The sequence below is a fragment of the Diceros bicornis genome, chromosome 33, assembly GCF_020826845.1.
Source record: "Diceros bicornis minor isolate mBicDic1 chromosome 33, mDicBic1.mat.cur, whole genome shotgun sequence".
Taxonomy (NCBI): domain Eukaryota; kingdom Metazoa; phylum Chordata; class Mammalia; order Perissodactyla; family Rhinocerotidae; genus Diceros; species Diceros bicornis.
The window spans coordinates 14,477,986-14,498,334 of record NC_080772.1 but is presented as its reverse complement, the minus strand read 5'-3'; the positions used below and the strand labels follow the sequence as shown (position 1 = coordinate 14,498,334).

The 20,349-nt window shown below is 42.4% G+C and overlaps 1 protein-coding gene and 1 non-coding gene across 2 annotated transcripts in view; both read right to left on the bottom strand.

The window, feature by feature from the left end:
* Positions 1-20,349, bottom strand: part of CLVS1 (clavesin 1) — a 165,667-nt gene that overhangs the window by 10,711 nt on the left and 134,607 nt on the right. The window contains exons 3-4 of the mRNA XM_058528767.1: positions 15,687-15,797; positions 12,328-12,563 (exon numbers count right to left, since the gene is read on the bottom strand). Of these exons, the coding sequence (XP_058384750.1) occupies positions 12,328-12,563; positions 15,687-15,797 (347 nt within the window). The remainder of the gene's footprint in view (positions 1-12,327; positions 12,564-15,686; positions 15,798-20,349) is intronic.
* Positions 13,721-13,827, bottom strand: LOC131396691 (U6 spliceosomal RNA). Its single transcript, XR_009216621.1, has one exon. It is a non-coding gene; the product is annotated as a U6 spliceosomal RNA (small nuclear RNA).

The window sequence follows — 20,349 nt, the reverse complement described above, 5'->3', positions numbered from 1 at the left end:
CTATAGAAGAGTGGCCGTAGTGCACCTGAGGTATGAGAGTATTCAAGGTCATAGCTGGTGTGTGTTGTGCCCAAATCCTTTGCAGGAACCCCAGGTATCAGAATGAGATCTACAGACATCTTAGGACCCCATCTTTATCTGACCCAGTCAGCTATCCTTGCAATCTTTCCATATACTGTGTGGGTGAGGTTTACAAAGTTTTGAGGAATGCTATAAGTACTTTGATGTGGGTTCAAGTGCTCTGAGATGGTCAGAAGGAGCGTTAAAATCACAGGTTTTTAACACGCAGATCTTTCTGGAGGGTTTTTTTTTCTACTACCGATCATAACTTAAAATAGCACAGTGAATGGCTGCAGGTGCTTGCATCAGCTGTCTCGAATGGAGTCGTCTTTCATTAGAATTAGACTGGCACAAAGAGCTGCCAGTCTGTCTCAGACCATTCCTAACTATTCCTAATTATTCTCCTCCCTCTGAAATAATTGGTGGTGCACACCGTCGGTGGAGTTATTTTGGTAGAACTAGAATATGATGTTCTCAAGCAGGTAGAGAAATGTCAGAAGCTGTGACAATGAGGATGACTCATTCCACCTGAGTTTGAAATGGATGGCTAGTGTTCTTGATAAAAACTACCTTTCATAGGTCTATTTTTTACTGGAATGACAGTATGTTAATATATCTTCTTTGATATTACTAGATTAGCCTGAAGACCAATTTTCTTCCTGAGTATCTGTATCTTCCCCACTCAGAATGGGGTTTGGGACAGCACACTGCACGGAAAGTGGGGTGGAGGAAGTTGCTTTTTAACTGAGTCTTGAAGACAGGGTGGGATTTGGACAGGAATGGGAACAGACATCATCTGAGACACCTGCAGTGGTTTGAGCAAAGGAAAATGCTCAGAAAAGTGCTCCATAAACCCTTTGGAATGAATGAAAGAATGAATGAATAAATGAATACGTAAGTGGTGTGAGAGCAGAGGTGATATAGGAGAAAGAGCGTTTGACTTGGAATGAGGAGAACTGAATTGACAATATTTTGCCATCTACTAGTTGTGTGATCTGCGTAAGTCATTTAACTTCTGTGTGCCTCAGCGACTTTATCTATACAACAGGATAATAATCTGTCTATTTTTATCTATTTTAAATCTATTTCTAAAAATTATCTATTTTTTAAATACCCATTTTTAAAAAAATTTTCTAAACCTGAAAGGCTCATTTTTAAAGGATCCTCAGAAGAAATCAATGGAACATCTGTATCCAGTCTGGCATGTGGGAAAATACTACAGTCCAGGGTCTTGCCACTTAAAGTCTGGTCCCCAGACTAGCAGTATCGGGCACCACTTGGGAGCTGGTTGCAAATACAGATTCTCAGGTCCACCCCAGACCTACTGAGTCAGAATCTGCATTTTAACAAGATCCTGGTGCTTGGACACACATTAAAATTTTCAAAGCATTGCTCTAGAGCTAACTCTGCCTGTATAAATAACTATGGGACAGTCAGAAGCCTTCTCGGTTTGCCTAAAAGAGAACCTGCTTCCATCTTCCTCAAGAAGAGCTGTGAGGATTCATCAGGTGTGGCCCATTCAAACCAAATTCCTGATTCTCTTCATTAGTTTATTCAATATCTTAAAGAGTTACAAAAGTTCATAAAATGCTGAATTTATTACTAGAGAATAGCTCTCAGTTTAGGAAAATCTGTCTTCATATCTGGAAAATACTTTGAGGATCAGGAAAATATTTTGGAAACTCAAAGTTGGGACACTGAGACCATCCTGCTTTCCCACTTCACATTTTGTCAGTGTTCATGTCACACAATAAATTCTTTCAAAAGTTTTGAGCACATACTATGTGCTAAATGAGGAAGGGAAAAATCTCTGTCTTCAAGGTAGTCACATAAAAGAGACAGAAATTAATATAAAAACATCTGTCTGTCAATTCTGACAGCTGTTTATAAACTCATTCGAGAGAGTATGCCAAGACACAGCAGTCAACAGCTCACACACAGGTAGGAAACACACCTGGATAGTCAGAGTTGTGCCTTATCACAGCTGGCCATTAGTCTAGATGCTGGGTACAGGACTGAACCAATCAGACGAGCCCCTGATCACAAAGCTGGTGGGGGCTGACACAGACAATGAACATATAAGCAAATGGGAAGTTCTGGAAAGTGAGAAGTGCTGGGAAGCAAATGAATGAAGGCAGTGTTAAGGCACAGGGTTGGGGAGGCAGGGGGCTGCTGCTTTAGTGAGGCTGCACCGCCACGAAGAGGAGTCTCCAGCGACGCTGTGCATCTGTGGTGGGGACCAGTTATCCACCTCGTTCCATCTTCCACGTGTAACAAGAATGCAGTGTTCCCTTCCTACGACCGATCCACAGATACCTTCTCGACTCCTCCATTTTCAACAGGTAGTGCGTGGGAAATAGGGGCTCGTGTGAAGGCGAGGCCATCTTGGCCGACAGGCAGGAAGAGAGGCAGCGGTGCTCTGTGTTGCTAATTCCTCTCTCTCCTTGGCTTTGCCCTCCATGCCCTGCTCCCACTGTGCCTGGCCACATTCTGGGTGCAGGGCTCCAAGGGTACAAAAGGCCTGATACTGACCCAATGCATAAATTAAGGCAAGAAGAGGGAAATGGCCAATGTAAGTCTGACTTCCAACCAGGAATTCAAGGCATTTCCCTTCAAGCCACCACGCCTAATCATTGCTGGATTCTCTGTTAGGGGGTGGGAATTTTCGTTGTTAGTGAGAAACTTCCATTGGGAAAGAAATCAAAACTGCAACAAAATGGAAATCCTTATGTACAATGCTCGGGAAGAAAGAAAGTTATCGTCCTGTTCTATAGCGCTGTAGTTTACTCACCCTGCTGCTGTTCAACTGTGACAGCAACCCCCTGAGTTTATACACACTTTATAGTTAAGGAAGCCGAGACTTGCCCAAGGTCACATAGCTAGAAAAATCAGTGGGAGAAAGTGATCTGAACCCACGTCTAGTCTGATAAGGGGAGACTGGGAAATAAAGACCAATAGAGAGGAAAAGGAAAGTGTAACCACTGCTTCCAGGTCACAAAGCTGAAGCAAGCGACTGGGATTAGGATGCGGTGCCATGTGCACGGAGCCCCTGAGGCCCATCCCGCAGAGCAACAGAGCAAAGTGACGCAGGGCTCAGTGGGGCTGACCGCCACACAAACAGGAGCCCAGCTACATTCAAGTGGGGCCGTGAAGGAGTTCCCAGTGAAATGCTGGAAGCTCAACAATGCTCATTTATGGCCTTGCCAGAAAAACTCACACACCACAGTTTGGACAGCTTAAGCCCAACTGATATCAACAAGGTTTGCCTAAACCTGAAAAGGAACTGTAATTCTGTAGGCAAGCAGCACACTGTTTTTAAGAATGACATTGCAAAGAGATTTTTATCACATATTATGTCAAATATTTGTTTTCATCCATACAATCATTAAAGCTTATAAGAGAGATTCGTGGCTGGCTAGATGTTCGGCACAAACAGCATCAGCTTTATTGGAATCAGGCAAAATGTTTGTTTACCAACAGCAATATGTTCAGGAGAAATAAACGTTCTTTGTTTCTCTTGCCTAGACTACGTCTCCCTTTCCAAGTAATTGCGTCTGACCGTGGTGCTTCAGCAAACAGGCATCTTTTTCAGAACATACACCATGAGTAATCAGTGAACATTTGAAACTACACCCAGTCAGTTCACCCACATGTGTTCGTTTCCTCTAATTCAGCCCTACTCCTTTGCTTTTCCGGGAGCTTCGATCTCTTTATCTCATCATTTGTCATGTCATTCTTTAAAAAAGAAAACATGCCCCTGTACACAACACTTTGTCTAGCCTCATTCATTTTCTCATTGACCAAATTCATCGTATAGATTTTCTTTCACTCTAACGTTACATGGCTGTATAGCATGTGCTTGTAAGGAGATGGCCCCCTTCATTTCTGCCACAGAAAAGAAAGCTGTATAAAAAGCAAGATATTCATCTCAGCCAGATGCACAAGTAGCGATGAGGCTAAGCAGCTATTTTTCTTTGTTCTTTAAGAAATGTTAACAAATTCCTGTCAGCATCCATGAAACATGCCAGTATCCAATAACTACATAAAACACTGAGCGTTTACGACTTACCCGAGAGGTCTTTGCTTCTAGAAGCAATGACATCTCAGGCATTAGCTACCTGAGTAGGAATGACACCCAAAAACTAAGAAGTTCAATTCTGTTTGAGCTGGAAACCAGTCACGAGACAACTTAGGGGGCAGCAGAGACTGGGGGTCGTTCACTACGAATGATGCATTACATAATTTTATGGAACGTAACATCCATATGGAACATCTGTTCCCGGGCCACACAGTAAAATGAACCCTTTTTGCCCTGACTGCTTAGAAGACAAGGGTCCTCCTGTTCCTGCACTGCCACCCCTCATCCTTGCTGTATGGCTTGTATTTCATGATGATGTATTGCTTGTGCCGGAAATGAGCAGTCATCCAGCAAATACATCCGTTCACCCTATAAGAAGAGGACTATGTGCTGAAAAAACACCAAGGATCGCCAATCCTACTGACAGCTGAAAACAGTTAAACTGACTTTTACCACCCAGGCAGGGGCCAAGAGGGAACAACACGGCCCAAAATTTCCTTCTGGCTCAGAAACGGGAGCTCAGTCCAGGTGTTTCCCCCACTTTCTCCACCCCTCCCAAAAATAACAGGCGGCTCGCAATGCCTTTATGACATCTCACTTCTTCCATGTGGGATCTGGGAGGGGTATTTAGGGAAGATAAGGATGAAGGTATTTGGTCAAAGGGTCATAAGTAGTCCTACTGCCATATAGCTGGCCAAGACGCTACAGCACTGGCCCCTCCTATCGCCCGCCATATAGGGTAGACTGGGGGGGTCTGAAGCAGGTGCTGTTCTTTACTGGTGCAAGTGGTCACACAGCTCGGGTCTTCAGGACCTCTTCCTCTATAGATAATTGTCTGGATCCTTGACAAGTGGTCTGATCCCTGACATTGGTCTTTTGATTCCATGAAAGACAGGGCCTGTGATCTCAGCACAGAGGAGATGCTCACTAAATATCTGTTGAATGGATATGGCCAGGGTACGCGTGGGCATTGCTCTCTGCCTTTGATTCTGCGCGTTAACACACCTCTCCGTGTATCTTCAAAGTCACTCTGGCTCTGCTTTGCCTCAAAGTGACTCCGTTTGGCCTGGGTGGCTGTACAGCCTTGGCACGGGCTGCGTGAAGTGATAACTCCATTCCCCTCACTTGCTGCACAAGGGAAGGAAAAATGTGCTTTTCTCCTTATGGTCATTTCTGGGCTTCTGAGAGGGAGCCACAGCTCCACTATGATCAGGCTTGGATTTTCTCTTTCAATGCTGAGACATGAATGTTTATTTGGAAAATGAATGAGCTGAATGACTAGAATACCAGATAGCACATTCAAAAAAAAAATCCCTTTTCTTGTGTATCAGGGATGCCAAACTGAACCCGGATCAAAATGCAGATGCATCAGAGCACACTGTGAGGGGATCTCCGGGAAACAATGAGGATGGAGATTGTCAGTCAATTGTCAGACCAGCGGATTTCCATGACCTTGAGTCAGCTTCCTGACTTTCCGTTTCAAACACGGGAGCAGTGTTTACTACTCTAGTCTCTGGGGGACAAGTGTCCCGTGACATGTTTATAGCTGTCCTACCCAGAAAGAATCCTATGACGAAATAGCTTTGGTGCCACAGCTTTTCTCCCGGCGGGACTTCTCAGGACCTTGATTATGAAAATTAGAGAAATATTTTTAAAATCTTAGTACCAGTGAAAAAAGGGCACACCTATGCACCATTTACTTATATCTTTTAAGCCAAAAAATGTTAAATATGTGTGGAACATCTACCATGTGCAAGAAAGACACAATGCTTTTGGAAGCAGCTAGAGGCCTGGCTGTACGAAAAAATCCCCAGACTCAGATATGAGGCTGGAGCTTGAGTACCAGCGATTTCACATCAGTAGTAATGGACAACGGGGTGGGTCAGCTATTTTTACATTATTGTTAATATTCCATAAAACTTAATGTAAACTCACCATCTGTAAGACTAAAATTTAAATTAAACACTAAGTAATTTTGTTTTTATTAAAATTAAAGATCTTATGATAATTCTGCAAAAAAACATTGATTACCTCATGGCAAGATGAATTTGTGATTATTTAATAAGTGCAATGTCCTCAGTAGCCAACATATTTATGTGTATGTATACACACACACACACAAACACATACATACACACTATATGGGGGACAATAGAAGAAATCCTTGGTGATGGAAAGTCTGATGACCCCTAGGTGACCTCTAAGGACCTCCTCTGGTTCTAAAATTTTCTAAGTCCCTTATAATAAGGAGAATGATAAAATGTACTTTTATATAAAATTTTAATATTTTATACACAATTTTTGTGGAGGGTTTTTATCCTGCAAACGGAGGCTGTCTACGGTGGTACAGCCTAGAGGAACCTACTCAAGATCAATGGCAAGATGGCCTAAAATAAACGCTGTCTCTCCCTGGCTGCCCTGGCAGAGGCTGCCTGCTCTTCTGATATGGAGGGGACACACAGTTTTGACCTGGTCCACACCCCTTCTCCTTTCTATAACAATCCTGTTTAGTCCAGGATAGCATCCCACGCCAACTGGGGCGACCACATGCCCCAGGCCTGGAAAATCAGATGCACCCTGCCCCTGCCACAGTGATGGGTTCACAGATGGCACAAAACCTGGCTTTTCAGAGTCCTCTCTTTAACTTGCTCAGAAATACCAGGAGAGATGTTCCTTATTTCTTTGAGATCATCAACTCCATTGTCAATAGCTCCCATCAGTGCAGACTAAGATTAGAGAAACCAATGGAGTAATGAAATAATGCATCTGAGAGCAATTTGTGATCTCTCACAGGCTGCAAGAGGACTGGCCATCACTTTCACTTCTGAGTGCCGGATCTGAGCCGTGCTATTCCCAATCACCCCACCTCTGCATCACCAACATGCACTCAGAGGGCTCCAGCTCCAGGGAAAGGTTCCAGTTCCTCACTAGGGATCAAGATCTTAAGATAAAATTTACATGAGGTTTATTACCAGTAATCTTTAAAAAAATTATATATGTGTGTGTATATGTACATATCTGTATATATTTCAATATATATTTATATATACACATATGCAATCTATATATATATATTTATGAGTATATATATACGTGTACACATATATAATATATACATTTATATTTTTAAATATAACCTCTCCAAAAATAACAAATCACCCACCAGTAGTTACTTCAAGATAGAGCATTTCTCTCTGCATATGTGTATGTGTGTGCCTTTTAAATAATATCTATAGCCATTTTAATTACTTTTTCAGAGATAAAAGCTAGAATCAGAAAGCAATTAAAAACCACATTTAATAATTGAAAGAGATGTCACAAAATCTACATACTGATTTAAAAGACAATGCATGAGCCTCATGGGGCAGAAATTTCAGGCCTCACTCCTAGGCCTGAAGCAGGACTGCTGGTTGCCAATCCCAAGCCATTCCCTCCTCCTTCCTAGGTGGCCATGCTCCTCTGATTTGGGTGTCATCCTCGCTGCGTGAATCAGGGGTGGACTCCTGCCTGAAAAGTCCCTAATTGTGCTGGACACAGGGGTAAGAACCTGGATTCTGGGTGCCACCACCAAGTCACACAGCCACCTCATTTTGCCACTTCTCATGATGTGAAATAAATTTTCCTTATTGTTTAAAGCAGTTCAGTTGGAGTTTTGTCTTATTTTAGCCAAAATAATTATAGCAAATACAAATTCTATTGACTGTTATTTGTTGGGTGGTTTTAATAATTTTGGCTACCTATTTTCCAAGCTAGAACGCATTCCAGTAGTAAATTAGATAGGAGGAAATGGGGAGCTTCAGACGTACATAGTCCTAAGAACAGAAAGTGACAGTCAATGGCCTGAGAGCAAGGAAATAGATTCCAAAAAATAAAATAAAAAACAGAAAGCAGAAGTTAAAAATACAAAATGGCGGGGTCGTTTAGCATCGAGGCAGAGAATGCCACACGCCACACGCTCAAAGGCTCACAAAGGCATCATTATATTAAAGAACAGACCAATATTGAAATAATCTATTTAGAGAAATTTCCATCTAAGCTAATAATTTTTAAAAGATTTTCTGCTTAAGGGTTGCACCAAATTTATCTGGGAAAAGAAAAATTTATCTTGTTTGAATGACTCATTGACTGAGAATTTCCTACGTCTTAGATTTTACTCTACGTGCATGTCAGAATGCATTGTTCTGAGCCACTGGGAACTCAGAGGCCATTTGTGCTCAGAAGCCATGTTATAAAAAGCGATTAGGTCCCAAGGACACTCCACCAAAGCCCATTTGACTCCAAATGGACCTGAAGTCTGTTGGGAACTGTGGCAGGGGTTAGGACTATAGGCAGCATCTACTCACTGGAAGTCACGGTGCTGTTTCAGAGGACAGACCTAGGGCATCCAGCATAAGGAGGTGTTTCCTAAACCATGATGCAGGGAACATGCTGCCCATAGCTGCCTGCCTGTCGTCTCTGGACAGTGCCAACTGAGGCTGGCCAACAGCCTGGGCCGGAGAACAGACTACCATATCAGGTGGGTAACTGAAGAGATGACCTTTAAGGTCTCCAATTCTGTTTTCAATTTTCCCAGGTCTCTATGGGTTCCGAGGCGTCAAAAGAATCTATGAATGTTGGCTGTTCTGTTCCTGTAATTTTCTCAGTCTCCATGGACCTCCATTAGTGAGGCACCTGACAGCAGGCACAGTCCAACTGCAAGTGTGGTCCCTCCTTGCTAGCATCACTACTGGTACCAGTCTCCTCACTGCCCGTCCTGCTGCTGCTGCTGCAAACACTCAAGGATGCCACCACCTTGAGTGGACAGCAGGAGTGGGCAGGACACCTTGGTGGCCTTGACGGGGTAATGAGATGTGTATGCAATTCCTAGCTTCTCCAGATAGTTTTGGATGGTGACTCTAATACCTTATCCTTCTCCAAAACCTGGCTCAGCTATGCCTTCCTCCATTAAGACTTCTCTAAGAGTCTTCCTGGTTGGAATTAGTGAATGCTTCCTCAGAATGCTACGGCAGGTTCTTACCCCTCCTTTGTAGTGCCTTTCCCATTCTAACTGTAGTATAGTTATTTATGGGCACATCTTATCTCCCTTACTGGGCTGCAAGATCCTCTAAGGCAGGATCCATGAAAGCCAAGGGAAATTAGCTCCTTCCCTCTAGGAGCAGACAATTTGGTTGAAGCAACTGAACAAGTGCACCAAGGGTGGGTTTTGGCAGTAGTAGCTGTCGTTCAACGTTGATTCATTTATATGCAGCAAGCGTGTATAGGGTGTCTGCTGTATATCTATTGTGTGTTGGACATTGAATGGATTCTTGGGGAGAGAGTATGGTAAATACAAGTTATACAAAGACTTTACCCTCCAGAACTCACCATCTAATAATGGAAGCTGTCACCTCCTCTGATCCTCAACATCAATTCAGAGGTGGAACTTGGAGTCAGGACGTGTCTGGTTACCCAAAAGAGATGTAACTTTGTAACTGATCATCTGGAGAAAGAGTGGCAAATTCCTATTTTATGCCACTTGACTTTGGAAGTTCAGACATATATGAGGATATGATGGCTTTATCTAAAAGTCTCTAGAGACAAGGCAGCGACAGGCTACATGAGATGTCACTGTCCCTGCCCATGGAGGGATCAGGGAGAGAAAGCTGGCATTAGAGCTAAGGATAGAAAGCATGAGGAAAAGCAGGCAGTGTGTTGTATCTTATAGAGGACACGAACACAGAGCATGGAGCCAGCCTGCCCACGTCTGAATCCCAGAGTGGCCACTTAGCTAAGTGACTTTGGGCAGTTGCTTAACTTCTGTGTCTCAGTTTCCTCATTTGTAAAATGGGAATAATGATAATACCTTTCTCATACTGTTGTGATGAGGATTTAAAGAGGTAATGCAGGTGAAGGGCCTCGAACAGTATCAGTTGTGTGAGTTGTTATCATTGTCATTACTGTGCTGTCGTCTGGACTGAGAGTAGGTCAGGACCAGGGCCAGACCATCTCACTCAACCAGTAAGGTCAGTCCCCTCACTGTAGAAACAGAAAGCCAACCTCTCAGCCACCGTGGCCAACACTCCTCAGAGAATGTCAGCTGTTAACCTGGGGAGTCAATGAATTTCCAGATCCCACCAGTACCAGTGGAGAGGTTTTCCAGGCATTTGAGTGTAGTATTCACAACTGAGCAGGAAACGTGGGGATCCTCATCCTGGACACTCTTTCTTGGTTCAGGACATCAACTTGAGCCCAGACTTCAACCTTGACACTGCTCCTTTCCCCAGAGTTCAGCCCGTCCTCCACTGCTTCAGCAGTTCTATCCCTCATCTTCCCACCTGAGCCTTCTGATGGCTTTTAGTCTCCTTTTCCCTGCTAATTCCATGATCCTTATAAACCTCAGACCTTATTATGTAATTTCTCTGCTTAACTATGTCTGATGGGCAAATATAAATGGAAACAAAAATAACATAGAGTTGTCCTACCATCAGGATTATGATTAAAATTGAAGTCTGATAATATGAAGTACTTTTCAAGGGTCTAGGGATAGAGAGTCTCACACACTCCTGGCAGGAGTGTCAATCAGTACAGTCATTTTGGGAGGTTTACAGGCCATGTGGAATAAAATTTAAAGTACACACACCCTCTGGCCCAGCTACTGCAGGGCTCCAAGTCTACCCAGAGGAACTTTCCTGTGAGAATGAAGGAGGCATATCAGGGATATTCTTTGGGCCTTATGTGGGTTAGAGAAAAAAGTCACAAACAACCTAAATTCCCATCAATAGGGAAATGGGTAAACTGTGATATATCCATGTTCTAGAATACCATGCAGCATTAAAAATATGAGATAGGTCTAGATTCATTGATATGGAAAAACGTTACATAACAATATGGTATGGGATTAATTGTGTCCTCTCCCAAATTCATATGTTGAAGTCCTAACCCCAGTACCTCAGAATGTGACTGTATTTGGAGATAGAGTCTTTAAAGAAGTAATTAAGGTAAAATGAGGTGGGTCCTAATCCAATATGGCTGGTGTCCTTATATGAAGAAGAGATTAGAACACAGACATGCAGAGGGAAGACCACGTGCAGACACAGGGAGAAGGTGGCCGTCTACAAGCTAAGGAGAGAGACCTCAGCAGATACCAACCCTGCCGACAACTTGATCTTGGACTTCTAGTCTCCAGAACTATGAGAAAATAGATTTCTGTTGTTTCAGATGTTTAGTTACAGCAGCTCTGGAAAACTAATACACAGTATTAGATATTTTCTATGGGTGTGTATAGATGAGTGTAAATGTACAGAAAACAGAAGGGGAGGGTCCATCCCAGTCTGACAACAATGGTTACCTTTGGAGAGGGATTGGAATTGGGACTGGGATTGAGGATAGTTGTTGAAGGGGATTTTAGCCTTACAAATAAGGGTTTACTTTTTACAATGAGAAAGCACACATGCACTATTTGTTTATCAGTTGTAAAAACCCGTCTCCCACGGCACTCCACTGAATACAGTATGCAGTGTACTTCACCACCTGGATCCAACAATCTTTGGAACATTATTCCACGTCCACTCTCATCTCTCGATCCTCTTTGCCACACTAGTGTATCCCATCTCTCTAATGCCTCCACGCCTCTGTCTGTCCCCTCTGCTGGGAATGCCTTTTCCCTTTTTGTTAAGCCTGGGCTGCTGATTTTCATCCATTGAGCCCAGCTCAAATGTGACCTTGCTAAAAGTCTTACTTGGCAGATCTTCCTGAGGCACACTTCTCTGTTCTTTTGATGTCTTATTTCTGTTTGTACTCCCAGTGCCTAATCAGTGCCTGCAGCCAAGTAAATGCTCGATAAATGGTTCTTAACGCATGGATGATAGGAACGTTTTCTAGCAGGTTGCTTTTTCATCCAGTGTGTCTCAAAGGTACAACATTTCATTCTGTGTATATTAACAGACACTCTAGAGCCTGGGACTGTAATCATAACATGAGCAAGGTCCTAGCCTTTAACTGTTTCTTTAATACAGTGGAGACAACTATATTTCTGGGCAAGCCAAGCCCCATTTGCTTTCAATTCTAGTGAAATCAGCTAAGAATGTATCGCAATTTATTTTTTTCAAGTTCTGTGCGCATTACGGTCTTCAATTACTTAACCCACAGTAGGACCAAATCAAAAATGCCTATTGACCTCCAACTGGGAAGCTCTGATAATCAGGCCTTACCTCTTCATCGGCTTGGGTGAGCATTCTCTCTCCAGGTTGGATGATGTGTGTTTCACGTGCATTGCATTATAGGAAGTGTGAGTATAGTCATTTTCGTCGCTGTAGTCAGGACCAAGTAATGTCCGGGCCCACGTTCCCATGTCATAAGGAGGAAGCGTTCCTCCAAATTCAGAGGGCAAAAATTCAGGGTGTATTAGCTGGTGAAGGCTGTTTAAGTTGTTTCCATGGAGGAAAATCTGGAAAAAAAAATAATTAGCAATAAAAAATCCAAAACATATGACCAAGCATTTAATCTAATACACAATTTAGCAATGAGAAATTGGATGCACTGCTGGTGATCATGGTGTTTAAAGAGGCATTCAATTTTGTGTCGGTGGCTTAGTTTTCATAACATGTTAATTTATTGCTCAGAAAGGGGGCTGAATTAACAGTCCTTAAAAATGAAGTTTATGAACAAATTGGGTATTATTTGGCCATGGCCCAAATTTACATATACAGTCGTCTCCTAACTACCCCTGCTGGTGAAAAGAGTAGCGATGCAGACCCTCTAGACCCCCAATCATGCTTGACACACATCTCTACATTGCTCTGTTCTCCCCCTGGAGTGCTGTCTGCCCTCTGCACCCCCGTCAATCCTCCCATCCTTCCCAGGCCTACACCAAGTGGCAGCTTCTTCCTCAGTATATCCCAGTGACACCTGCCCACTCTGGTCCTCCTCCCCCTCCCCCCAGTTAACTCTTTATTATGTGATGACCTCTATTTTTGTCTGATTTGTTCATTTATGTCTTGCTTCCCCACAGGAAGAGAAGACTACTCAGGAAAAGGGGTGATGTTTTCTTATTCTTTTAATAGACTCCTAGCTCCCTGGGTGATGTATGTGGGCACAAGGTCAAAGCTTGATCAATTCTTAGTCAATGGAATTGAAAACTGTGGCCCGAGAACTTATTGTGGGATGGTTTTGCAGCAAGTTTCCATTTTGTCTGGATTGAGGGTAACACCCAAACAAGTTTGCACCTTCTAAGCGTATAATGGATGGTGATGGAAATTGGTCAAGCAGGGGAGGAAACATGCCCAAATTACAATTATTTTTCAGACAAATCTGAAAAGTGAATAAGCCACAAGTTGATAATTACCATTGCCTGCAATTCAGGAATTAATTCCTGAACGTTTATTTAAAGTGCATCTGTGTAATGATGTCGGTTCGCACAGTTCTTCATGTTGCAGGCTCAATACACGTAAGTTGTTCCCAACTACAGGACCGTCAATTACACAAAGACACACATGCACACACACACACAATCTTTTTTTTTTTTTAATTTTTTGTTTATTGCAGTAACATTGGTTTATAACATTGTATAAATTTCAGGTGTACATCATTATACTTCTATTTCTGAAAAATATGGAACGCTTCACGAATTTGCGTGTCATCCTTGTGCAGGGGCCATGCTAATCTTCTCTGTATCGTTCCAATTTTAGTATATGTGCCGCCAAAGCGAGCACCACACATGCCATCCTAACCGTGATGAATTGCAAATGTGATTTTTAAAATACTTAAATATAGTATAATAATATATGTACCGCAATATTATATTATGGTATATACTACATGCTAAATTATAGTGTACTATGTAAGTATATAATAAACACCTGCTACCCTGTTCTCTTGTGTTGATTTTAACTTATGATGTAGTGGCATCATTTAAAGATGAAGGGGACAATAAGCTGAGTGTTAAATTCTTCAGAAGAGTACCATAGCACTTCAGAAAACAGTGCACATTTGCTGACAATGGATTGGGTATGACTGAATTTTAATAAGAATTATTTCTTTTGAAGAAATTAAAATATTCTGGCTTTCATAAAACGTCACACAGGAGGAATCAGTACTTGAAGTATGGAAAACCTGGAGCTAAATTCTGGCCCTGGTGTTAAGAGCAAACATTTATACACACCCACCCAACCCCTCCAGTTCTTAAAGAACTAGGAGTGCTGCTGAAACTAGTCCTCTTTCTTGGGGTCCTGTGGGATGGAGGAACTCAGCAGGTAGGAGGCTGGACCCTCCACCTGTCAGATTCTGTTCTCTGCCTAGAGCTCTGGGAACTCCCTTCCGTGGCACAGCGGCAAGTGTCGATTGCTTTGTGGGAGGAATTCCCACTGGCTCCTTTCTGAGCAGAAGATGAAGCCAGCAGGAAGCCTGAAGCCACATTAGGAACAGTCTAGGACACTTCTCTGTCCTTAGTGCTGTCCTGAGCCCCAGAGAGATTGCAAAATGCCTCAGAATGTCTCTGTCCTGAGGCTGGTCAGTTCTAGTTCCTGGTTCCACACTTGTTTGGGGACAGGGGAATTACCCCTCCCATACCCTACTGCAATGTCTCCTAAGGACCTGGAAGCATCTGAGGGCTAGGAGTTAGGAACCCTACAGACTGTGTACGTGTGTGTGTGGGTCCCTCATATCATCATTACCCCCTGAACACTCAGAGCTCTCTCCCAGCATGGGGTCCCCTGGCTATAAGGGCATATGGAAGGTGCTAAAAGGATGACCTGGGCCAGGTTCTTTTGAGAGGTGGTGCTTCTGACCCAGCAGGTAGCTAAAATCAGAAAGCTTCAAAGAAAAGAGAGTTAGATGATAAAAAGAAATAAAGGTCATTCAGTCTTTGCTATGTGAGTGGCATTATGCTACCTGCTTTCATATGCTGTCTCATTAAATTACCCCAACAACTCTGTGATGTGGGGTTATTTTTCTCATTTGTAAAACAAGGAAACTGAGATTCAGAGTGGTTTGGGAATGTTCAGTTTCTCAGCTGCTCAGAATGCCATGAAAAAGTCCAGCTCTGATGGAAGACATTGGCTTCCCAAATGTCATCAACTAATACAATTAAGATTTTAAAAGCCTTCCTCCTAAGAGCATTATTATTTCCAATGAAGAATGCTTTCCCAGCCTCAGAGGTGATGGAGCTGCCAGCTATGACCCAAGAGCCATGGGGAAAAATACAAATTATAAACATTCCTCATAGTGATAATACATTTGCAGGACAAAATGCTAGCTATTAAAATATTCCATGAACAGGAAGCTGCTTGACCCCATATCTCCCATAAGCATTTACAGTAAAATGGGCATCTGGTATCTGCATGCCTTCAAAGTTTCCTTTCGTTTGTCACTAGGACTCTGAAAATAACCCAGTTCTACTAAATTATTGATTAAATCTAGGTCATTTGCAAACTCCAGCTGAGGCTCAAATGCTCAGGGACTGCAGAAAAGCAGAAAAACCACAGTGAAAAATAAGAAAAGAGGGACAGATTGAGAAGAGAGGCACCGTAATTGTCCCTCCGCATCCCCGCCGTTGGGTGTTTGTTTTCATTACCCGTTTCCTGGTCTTGTCTTTAAGGAATGGCTTGATGAGCGTGTACAGGGCATGAATGTACCAGGGCTGGTTGACAAAATGAACTCCTCCGAAGCGAGCAGGAAAGCTGTCCTGGGGTGGCAAGAGAGAAACACACACCAATTAGCACGTATTCCAGGTTAGACTGGACCAGCACCCCTGAGAACAACCTATTTCTTCTCTCTGCCTGAAGCACTAGCTAACGGTGGGAAAGAAAGAAAACACACCTCTTTCTAGCTGTTAAGGTTTCCTCTATTCCCTTTGCCTCCCTCCTCTCCTTTGACTCCATAATTTAAAACTCATGCATAGGTGCCAAGCCTCTCTTTTGCAAGTCACAGTTATATGACCTCCTACAGGGCACAGGAACAAGTGCGGCCTGGGTAGCGAGGGAGTTGAAATTCTTCATTGTGTTAGGGAACCAAGGCTTCAGTTCCCACAAGCCCTAAGCATAAGCTCTTTTTACCCTCATTCTCTGCTCTCCCGCTCCAACCTTCTCCAGCAGTATTATCATGACAATAGCTGAACTTTCTGGATGAGTGAGTAGGAAGGGGTGGGAGGATTTCAAAGCATTTTAGGAAATAGGGCTCTCTGGAATGCACCAAAGTCTGACAACATTTGCCAGCTATTTTCTCACAGATTCCAGAACTAGCTCCTTACTTCATCCTGGGACCCACACAATAGGTTCCAGGGAAAAGACACTTGTCGGTTGATGGGCTAATTGATTGCCCTAATTTAAGGAATATGCGTCACCTTTTCTGCAGATCAACACATTTTGTAAATATCAAGAAATAAGAGCATTTTTTAAATGGTTCCAATTTTAGAATCGAGATCAGGGCATAAGTTTCTGTTTTAGAAGGTGCTCTCAATGCTAATTAGATCCACAGAATAAGGGACCTTGACCATAAAGTCTGAGCTAGTCCCACAGAACCGGGTCATGAGATCCTGAGGAAGGGCCTCCGCAGATTGTGTTGCGTTCATCTTGGTTAATAGAATTAAAAAAGAAGAAACATCTAATGCAATTTGAATTGCCAAGTGTGCTGACAATCAATTTCATTGCAACAAACATCTTTGTAAAGTGTTAGCAAGATGAGATGAAAACAGAAGGAGTCTAGTCGTCTGAGCTAACAGTTCAGGCAGCTAGCTACTCTCTGGGGGTGTACGAAATGCCTGGCCTGGGTCTTTTTTAGTAACAAGTAAAGAGGGTTATTAACTTTTTTTCAGAACCCTTTGACTCTACAGGATCCCTGGGCATCTTCCATGCTGAGACCTAGTTTCCAATGTAAGTACATGGAACTGTGCTTAAGGGTCGACATTTAAAAAACTTAAAAGTAATTTCCACCTCTATCTAGATATTTTACAGAGTAGAAAGGAATGAAATATTTTGAAGGCTAAACTAGACAATTTCAGTAAAATTCTTTGCTCTGCAGAGTAGGTATTTTTTTAATTTTGTTCATTTTATTTAAAAAAAAAAAAAGCAGTAAAACCACCAAGTCGGGGTGGAGAGACCATTCATGCTCATTTGCACATTTGTCATAATCTCTCACTATTCCAAATCTGGTTTTAGAAATGTAAAAGTTCCTTAATAAGTCTATCTTTTCTTTTAGGTATAGTTTAGGATCTAAAAATTCTTTGGTTCCCTAAAAAAAAAAGAACTTCACAAAAGTTTTTCCTTTGAAATAAGTGCTAAGCACTAGTGTCACTCTTCCTGGTTCTTGTGAACTTCTTATTCAGAGTATAATTCATTATCCCACAAATTAAACGCAGGTTCTGAGGGGCTATAGAAGAAGGAGAGTAAAGGGTTTACTTATAAAACCAGGGCTTGACTATCTTTTCAAATAGGACCAATAAGAGGGGTTTTATTTCTATTGAGAGTCTATTGTGTTATACATTTCTAGCTTAGTAAAGTGGGAGAAAACTCTGTATATAATACTTTAGAGGAAGTAGGTAAATCTCAAAGAAAATACTAACCTTTTAGAAATATCCAGACTCTCAGTTTTAATCTACGGAACCTTAATCATCAAAGACATCAAAAAACAGTCTTCTGTTTGTGTCAGAGGAGGTTGAAAGAAAAAAATGCAGGGCTGAGATGGTCAGTTCCCTCTAGGCTGGCCCTGGCTTCAAGTCTACCAGCGTGAAGGCATGGGGTTTTATTGATCCCATCCAGGTCGCCAGCAGCTATGTGCAGATACACGCACGTAAAATCCTGCGCCTCAGACTTCCAGGTTTGGGCCAGAGTAGAAACAGGATCACAGGATCACTTTTCTTCAGGTCTCTCCTATAAAATTCAAATTCAAATGGAAGGCCCTCTTGTGTAACAAAGGCAATGTGCAAATGTTCCGGGCATTCTCGAATGAGCCTGACCGCCATATTAATAAAGGTGTGCATGTGTATGTGCGTGTGTGTGTGTGTGTGTGTGTGTGTGTTGTGCAAAGGGAAAGATAAAGGAAGGGAAAATTAGCAAACACAACCCTTTTCTGACCAAGGCCTCTCTTCCTTGGTCTCAGTTGCCCGGTCTTACTAGCAAACTACAGGTAAAGGGGAATTTGTCACACAAATGTTTCCCAGGACCCCAAGCCATCCAGCACTCCCACGGAGGTGCATTTTTTAGGGGCTGGAGCAGATCTAAGATGGCAGGCCTTGATTCAATGACAGGGTAACACATTGTTTTTCAGGGTTCTTGGCGACTAAAGAGTATGCACCAAAACACACCCTAGGTTCAATAAATATGTTAATTTCTGCAAGTTTCATGCAATTATCAATAAAAATATAACATCACTTCAAATTATAAACAGATACAAGTCATAAAATTTGTCCCCCAGTTTATTTTAAATTATTTCCCTATTACAAAAATAACATCCATTCCAGAAAAGTCAAAAATAGATTTAAAAGAATCACTTGAAAAATTAGAAAATACAAGAAGACAAGAAAGAAGAAAAGTCACCTATGGTTCCACTGCTGAAGACATCACTTAGTATTTTCTATCATTCAGGATATGCTATGTTATGTTACAGTAACACACACGCCTGCTCTTTATTATTTAAAATTATAAAGATTTATTTCTCGCTCATACAACATGTCCTTGCTGGGTTGGTGGGGAGCTGTGCTTGATTTGCTCTCAGCCAGGGATGCAGCCTCCCCAACCTGGAACAGAGCTGCTTGCCATCGCTGAGGGAAACAGCATGGGGAGTCCCACCTGAGCTCTTAAGGTTGGCTGCCATAAAATAACACGCTACATCTGCCACATTTTACAGGCCAAACACCTTCCTGACCTCTAAGGGGTCAAGAAGTGGAATCCTACCATGTGCCCAGTAGGGGAAGCACCAACAGTGTTGGTGAACAGCACTAATGATTACCCAAGCTGTCCTTTCCTTCCTCCCTTCCCTTCATTTCCTTTTTTTTAAAGGAAATGTTTTTTAAATCGGACTGAATAACTATTCATTGATGGCCAGCTTGACGCTGGTGACACAGTATCAAACAATGTAGATATAGAGTTACAAAGTAGTGGGGAAAACAGAAAATTGCAATTATGTAATGAATGGTTTAGTGTCTTCAATTTTTTACAAAACAATCAGTTCATACCTTGCACCTCTTCAATTCATGAGTACCCACTACAGGACAAGCACTGGGTTATTCTCTAAAGTATACCTCCAGCAACTGCCACTGACCAGGGCCCTCTGTGATTTTGACTCCTTTTCCTGCCTTCTCTACCTGAGTTCTACCCATGCCCTTAGCCGCTGAGGTCACGTTTGCCTTCATTGGCTTCCCCTTTTTTATTTCAATCGTGCCTCTCTAATATTTTTCTTTGGAATAGTGGTGACACCAAGAGGTAGCTTGGAGTGCTAACCCCTCTATAAGCAGTCCCTCCTCTAACCCCCAAGTCACACAAATACATGTTCCAACTAGATAAATTAGCAAACACATCTTCCAAAATAGTCCCCAAGGCATTCCAACTCCACATTCAAAGAGTGCTACTTCTCAATCCTTCCTAAATGGAATACTGGCTTAACAATTGACCTGAAAACTTGAGCTCCACTTACTCATGTCCAGGGTTCCCTCTTTGCTCTCTGAATTTTCAGAGTAAGGCTCCTTTCATCCGTCTGCCATATTTTCCTATAGCAGATGACTGTGATAGCATCCAAATGTTATTTAAATAAGGGTGTGACATCAGAGAGTGTGGAAAACAGAATAACACTGACTTAAGATGAATGGTGGAGGAGCCAGTAACCAAGAGAATGATGGAGCAGTGAGGAACAGGTCTAAACATGCAGGAAAAAATTAAAAAAGAAATTGAGAAAAACAGTTGAGTGGGATAAACTCAATTTTAGGAAAGGGAAGGAGATGGAGGAAATTCTATTGTACATATATCTAACAGTGGAATAAGTATTGGAGATGGGCCTTCATTGTGGAAAATAAGAGGGTGAACCAGAGACATAAGCACCATCGAGGTGGCAGGACCCTTTCAGAGTCGTGCGAGGTACCTGGGCAGAGGGAGCAACTGTTGAGCTCAGGACTGAGCCTGACTGAAGAATTAGGGTCAGTTCCCCGGAAGAAATTCCCAGGGAGAGGATAATTATTAATGCCTTGATTGTCACTTACCAAAAGATACGTGTCCTGTAGGAACTGCAGAACTGCCAAAACTTTCCAG